This window comes from Sinocyclocheilus grahami, unplaced genomic scaffold (genome assembly GCF_001515645.1).
Source record: "Sinocyclocheilus grahami isolate Dianchi unplaced genomic scaffold, SAMN03320097.WGS_v1.1 scaffold1520.1, whole genome shotgun sequence".
Taxonomy (NCBI): Eukaryota; Metazoa; Chordata; class Actinopteri; order Cypriniformes; family Cyprinidae; genus Sinocyclocheilus; species Sinocyclocheilus grahami.
The window spans coordinates 301,894-308,987 of record NW_015506699.1 but is presented as its reverse complement, the minus strand read 5'-3'; the positions used below and the strand labels follow the sequence as shown (position 1 = coordinate 308,987).

The 7,094-nt window shown below is 38.2% G+C and overlaps 1 protein-coding gene across 1 annotated transcript in view; it reads right to left on the bottom strand.

The window, feature by feature from the left end:
* Positions 1-4,083: 4,083 nt before the first annotated feature.
* The window catches only part of LOC107570896 (E3 ubiquitin-protein ligase TRIM69-like), an 8,175-nt gene continuing 5,164 nt past the window's right edge, over positions 4,084-7,094 (bottom strand). Inside the window, exons 3-4 of the mRNA XM_016257176.1 lie at positions 4,850-4,896; positions 4,084-4,753 (exon numbers count right to left, since the gene is read on the bottom strand). Of these exons, the coding sequence (XP_016112662.1) occupies positions 4,203-4,753; positions 4,850-4,896 (598 nt within the window). The 3' untranslated portion in view covers positions 4,084-4,202. The remainder of the gene's footprint in view (positions 4,754-4,849; positions 4,897-7,094) is intronic.

The window sequence follows — 7,094 nt, the reverse complement described above, 5'->3', positions numbered from 1 at the left end:
CAAGGGTCCTATCCACACCACAAAGTCCATTACTATAGAAATTGTGTGGGGTAAAATATGGCAAAAGAAGAATCAAATGAGTTTGGGTTGACAGATCAGCTTTATGCTAGTGATGATGTGATTCAGCATTTTTGTTTAACAGGACAGCTGTGGTCAGATAACCATTTATGTTTGTCTCACCTTGCATTCATACAGTGCATCCTTCATCATGTGTCAGTCGTCTCACAGCGGTCAAATGATCCAGACAGAGCATGGACAGACTCTGGCCGTGTCCCACAGAGAGAAGACTGTCCTGGACACACAGACTCAGAGACCCCCGTCTAGCAGCAGAGACTCCAACAACATCCATTCAGGACTTGAGAGAGCAACCAATGAAGATGAAGAATGAAAACAGACTGAGAGATGAGAGGAGAAATCAGAAAGACACATGAAATAGAGGAGCGACGTCTGTCTGAACACATGCTGTAAACACACTACATCACTGCTTCATCTCAATGTTTAGTGTCTGAATCTCTCAGCACTGAATCTGAACTTTACAGATGTAACATAACAGACATTGAACGTGATTCTCCAAGTGCAAATATTTATTGAAGCAAACCATCTGTATTGTATACTTTTATAAATGTTTCTTTACTTGTGTGTAAGTTATGTGTGTGCATTTTATTTTTATCCTTAATTTGTGAAGCACTTTGGGCAACAAAGTTGCATTTAAATGTGCTATATATATACATGAAGTTGAAGTTGTATGCCATGCAGCTGTTACAATAAAGAGACATGTTCCCCTGATTTAACCATGAAATAAGTTATTTTCACTAATACAACCTATTGAATTCAGCTTGAGTCAGTCAAATTAATTTTATATTTTGCAATTTGAATACAACCACATATTTAGCTTACTTGACCAAATGTTTTGACAAATCCAAAACACAAGAAAAGAAATATAAAACAATATAAACAGAAAATATATATATATAAATGCTACATTAAATGTCAAGGTAGCAACAAAACAAAATCATACATACAAATTGCTCAGAATTGTAGTTTTAGCTTACCAATTTGTAATGACAACAGTGTTAAACAGAGTGAGCCAAAACTTCCTGTATAAAAACAGTCATGAATACTTGAATGGATTAATTAGTGATCAAGAACATTATCTCATTAAAGTTATGATTACAGAAATAAATAATAGGTAATTTTATCATTATAATATATTGAACGGAGAGAAAACACATTGATCTAACAGTTGCTGACAATCCAGCAGATGAAACTGAGACTGAATCCTCTGAAACAATGACATCTACAGTAGCTTTTATAAAATCACACCAAATGAAGAGCCCAGAGTGTTTCTACAGACCAACACCTTTAACTCACTGAAGTCCCACTAAAACACCCAGAACAACAGATGACACCTGATGTCTGAACAGTTTTCTACAGATGTTTATCTGCATCAGAATCAGGAATTAAAAACAAATGCAGGTGATGAGCAAGATTCAGTGTCTCTCCAGGAACAATAGTTTCTGTTCATCAGTCAGAATAATGTTAGTTTAGACGGCATGCAGTGGAACGGACTGCTCTTCTGGGATCACAAAGGGAAAGAAATCCTTCTCGGTACTCTAGTAAATCCTGATATAAGTGAATATAATGGTTTATATAATGGTATGTATAATGGCTGATATAATGGTTTTTATACTGTGCAAACTATATTTTCTAAACCAACCCTACACCTAAACCTACCCCTTACAGAAAACTTTCTGCATTTTTCGTTTTCAAAAAAAACATTTTTGAATTATGGGGACATAGGCAGTGTCCTAAACCACCTTCACATTCTAATACCTGTCAAACCCATCTCATTATAAAAATGTGTGTCCCCATAAACCACCAAACCAGTGCACACACACACACACTTTTATTTCCAGTATGACATAGTATTTTTAAAGCATCTAGTATAAAACAAATTTGCTCAACATTTAGATGTACACTAGCAAGTAGATGCCCTAAAAGCTAAATTACAAGCAACAAAACAGTCTGTGTGATTCAGTTGTTTCTCACAGCAGGTTGTGTAATCTGACACAGAGACAGTTCAGACTCAAACACTCCAAACCAAGCATAGAGGGGTTCAGTGAATGTGTGTAAGCATGTGTGTGTGTGTGTGTGTCAGAGGTGCTTTAGAAGGACAGAGTGCCGGCCAACACGTCCACATACACTCCTACTCTTGTAGAATAGGGTGATGGGACAGGTACGTTAGTGTTCACATTATTGTGCCAGGAAGTGAATCCATCAGAAGAGCAGTACAGACTCCAGGATTTGTTACTGCATCCAAACCAACAGTCATTCCCTCCTTTCCTGCTGATTCCTTTGTATGTCACTGCCAGTCCATTCAGCCTCCCAGTAACAGCGTCCAGTCAGACTCTCTCCACAGAGAACCTGGTCAGAGCTCTCAAATCTGTCTGGATGAACAGGATATGGCTACTTTTCCTCAACATGTGTTGCCTTTCTATTGTCCTCAGAGAGAGTTTAACATGTGCTATGTTTGGATCCAGTGTGAGATCACAGGCATCTGAAAACAAGAAGAGAGATGAAAAGTACATGAAGGACAGTTTTTACACATGTATGTTGGTAAACTGAGTAAACCCTACATTACATTTAAGGGTGGAATTAAGGGACAGAATGTAAAGTTCGTACAATATAAAAATCATTGTCTATAAAAACAATTCTGATAAAAAACTCAACATGGGTCTGTGTGTGTGTTGTGTGAGAGAGAGAGAGAGTGTAAGAAAGAAAGAAAGAAAGAAAGAAAGAAAGAAAGAAAGCAAGCAAGAAAGAAAGGAAAACTTTCATTTTTATTTTAATGAGGTATTGGACAATGAAATGCATGAGAAAGAGATAAAAATTGTGACTGCTTGAAAAAGACAGTTTGCATTATGTATATTTAAAACATGCATTTAATTACTTTTGAGTATTTTGCAACTTGTATTTTGCTGGCAAATAATAAGATGCAATCTATAACAAAATATTTTGAGAGATTGACAATGTATTTAAAATAAATAATATAAATAAGAAAAAAATATAACAAACATTAAATAAATAAATACTTAATAAATAATTTTAGCGTTATATCATTTTTTTTTTTTTTTTAGGCTAGATTCAAGTAAATCATGACTTTTTGTGAGAAAGTAGTCTTTATGCTGGCTGACTGAGCTACTTTTATTCATATTGGCTTGCAGCATTGCACAGTAAACTCAGTATGAGGGACAATGCTGTATGAAATGTTTGACAACCACAGTTCGTAAAACAATAACCTAACCTACAGGATAAACTTAAAAACTTTTATTAAATTATAAATTACTTTAAAGGGGTCATATGATGTGATTTCAGTTTTTCCTTTCTCTTTGGAGTGTTACAAGCTCTTGGTGCATAAAGAAGATCTGTAAAGTTGCAAGGACTAAAGTCTCAAATCCAAAGAGATATTCTTTATAAAAGTTAAGAGTTAGCCACGCCTACCTACAACGGCTCGTTCTAACACGCCCCCAAAGGTCTACCTCACTGTGTGGGAAGACTTGCATAACGCCGCCCAAATGTTCACGCAAAGAAAGAAGGCGTAACTTTTATTCTCACTGTAGTATTGTTGCTGCTGCCAAGTCGTGAAGGCGCTGTGTGTTTGTTTGGGCTTCCAAAAGAGGACGATATCTGCTTCGTCATGCCTGGAGCTGATCCGTGCTGGTCGCTGAGGAAATACATCAACTTCGCTGTGGATCGCCGGATCGGCTTTCACCGTGGACGAAGCAGAGTCCAGCCTGGGGTTGTTACATGTGGTTGCCGCAGGCATCACAATATGGTAAGGGACGTAACATTTCCCTCACACGCTTGAGGAATTCGGCCAATCACAACGCACTGGATAGCTGGCCAATCAGATCACACCTCGCTTTTCAGACCGATGAGCTTTGTAAAAATCGATGTGTTTCAGAAAGGCGGGGCATAGAGGAGCAACAATAATGTACAGTATGTGGAAAATAATGTGTTTTTTGAACCTTAAACCAATCATTTCACTACACCAAATATACAAAATAATGTTCTTTTTAGCAGCATCATATGACCCCTTTAATCAAATATATTATCATGCCAGTATTTTGTACTGCATTTTGATACTTTTGATGAGCAAGTATTTGTAAATGTTTGTGCTCATCTCTGTTGTTTGCGATGTCTCAGTTGTTTCTTGCAGCAGTTTGTTCAGTCTGACACAGAGACAATTCAGAATCATAAACCTTGAATCCAGCATAGAGGGGTTCAGTGAATGTGGTGTTGAATGTGTGTAAGTGTGTGAGTGTGTGTGTGTCAGAGACGCTGTAGAAGGACAGAGTGCCGACTGACCAGTCCAGATACACTCCTACTCTCTTAGAGGATGAAAGGACTGGTATATTCTTGCTCATATTATTGTGCCAGACAGTGAATTCATTAGCAGAGCAGTACAGACTCCAGGTTTTGTCACTGTATCCAAACCAACAATTACTCCCTGCTTTCCTCTTGATTCCTTTATATGTCACTGCAACATCAGCTGCCATCCCGCTCCGCTCAGCCTCCCAGTAACAGCGTCCAGTCAGACTCTCTCGACACAGAACCTGCTCATAGAGCTCAAATCTGTCTGGATGATCAGGATACAGCTGTGGCTCTTTCACATGTGCCATCCTTCTGTTATCCTCAGACAGGATGAGTTGAGTGTGTGCTGTGTTTGGATCCAGTGTGAGAGCACATGCATCTGAACAGAGGAAGAGAGATGAGAGATACATGAAGGATACGTTTGTGTGTGTGTGTGTGTGTGTGTGTGTGTGTGTGAATAAGAGACAAGACCTACATTTCCTCAGTCCAGGTGTGATTCTGAAAGGTTCTCTGTGGTCCAAACTAGAAAGAGACAAATATAAACCACAAATGATAAATGTTTGGTTTAACGTGCAAGAAGCAGCTAAGTCCTGACTCGACCTCTTTTCTACACATTGGCTACGTTTACATGCACAATTTTTGGTTCAATTGGACTGAATTCATTCCGATTGATGAATCTGAATGTAGTGTTTACATGAACGCTAAAGAAAGTGATCGGGTTGATGTGCGTGTTTATATGTTACAAGTTTCAAATCAGAATTGATTTGTGCACACTGCACAAATATAGAGTTTGTCACTGTTTGCAAATAATAACCACTTTCCTACATGGCTTCTTTATTTGTTTTTAATAGTAGAATTAATATTTATAAATTTATGGATAAATATACATATAAACCGCTGTGCCGTGCTGCTCATATTTATCACGCAAAAAAATGCCCCTCCCGTGCCCAAAATGGATTGCCTGTGGTTGAGAATCCAAAACAAGGACTGGTGGGAGGTTGTCCTGCACCACTTCACAGTTGCCGAGTTAAAGGAGAGTTTTATAATGAGAGGACACACATTTATACAACTCAGGACATTGTGTATACCATTACTGTTCTTGTATATTGTCTTTTGAATTGTATACTGTTTTGTGTGTGTGTTATGATAGATTACTAGTTAATATAACCCCATGTTTGGTCTCTTTGAATTTGTCTTCTGATGATCTAAATGAGCGTTTATAGTATATGTTGATATTTATGCAACATATTATTGTTCTAAGAATCTTTGCATCAACATCCAATCCAGTTACATATCCAAATTGCCATGCTTGGAGACAGAGTCAAAAACTTTCCCTCCAAAAGTTCAAGTCACCATTGGCTCTTTGACCCCCGAGAGGTTTGACCTCCACAGACCTTAAATGGCCTCACTTCAGTGACCCGCCTTGCTTTTTAGTCTCTTTACTCATCTCTCATCACCTTCCCGTCTGCTGGTTGCTAAGTACCAGAGCCGACGCAGCCGTGCCTAGCAGTCCTCGACACTAGTCTGTGGTCCTGTTAGTTTCTGAGAAGATAAGGATGTGAGCTAGAAACTCTTCTGCAACCCTTAAGTCTGCGCCAGGCTTCGGCCTAGTCTTTCCATTCATCAAGATCCGCTGACTCAAAATGGTTATTTCTCATCACCTAACTTCAGCCAACCAACTGGAGCCCCAAAGTGCATCAGGACTCTCTTTCAAACAGGCGAGACGTGCAAGTATCAAACTTAGTCTTATTAATTGATACATTAAGTATCATTTGCACCTTTTTACAAAGGTGTGTTTGAACTAAGAAACTGATGTTTCCTTCAGGCCGTAGATCTGCTGATTATCAAATTGTACCATAGCTTCATGTCTTGATTTCTCTTCTCTTTACTGCTTAAGCTTTAACCCCTTTTTCCTATGCCAACTGTATTTGTGTGTGTGTGTGTGTGTGTGTGTTAGACTAGCTTAAGTGTTTATGTCGTTAATAAAGTCTTACTTGTATCACACTTGAGGTTGTTCATTGTTTGCTCATAACTGGAGTCCCTAATCATGCAGATTTTTGCTACATGCTCTGAGTAGTATTGTACAGTAAGAAAGTTATTTTCCTTAACCAGGAAATTAACGTTCTTAGAATTGACAGACAGTTGACACTGAGATGTCAAGTAAATACTTACAGAGGATCTAAATATTTATATTTAATTATAACTAGTTAAAATTAATTATTCATATTTCCACTTTGAGCTGATTCGCTACACACCCCTTCTGCCCCTTGACTATCATGATGTTCTCCGTGAGCATTGTTCTAAGCTCAGGGCTGCTGGAAGTGTATGGCGCAAATCAAAAAATCCTACTGACCTTAATATGTATCAGTCACTCCTCTCTTCCTTCTCTGCTAATGTCTCCACTGCTAAAAGGACATACTATCATAACAAAATTAACAATTCCGTCTAACTCTCGCATGCTCTTTAAAACATTTTCATCGCTTCTTTGCCCTCCTCCTCCCCCTACTTCATCAACTCTAACAGTTGAAAACTTTCCCACGTTCTTCATCAATAAAATTAATCAATAATAATAATAAAATCATTGCACAATTTTCCACACCACAATCTTACCAGCAAACATACACTCATTCACATCCTTCTCTCCACTCTCTGAGGCGGAATTCTCCAAACTCATCCTTTCTAATCATCCTACTACTTGTTCGCTTGATCCTATTCCATCT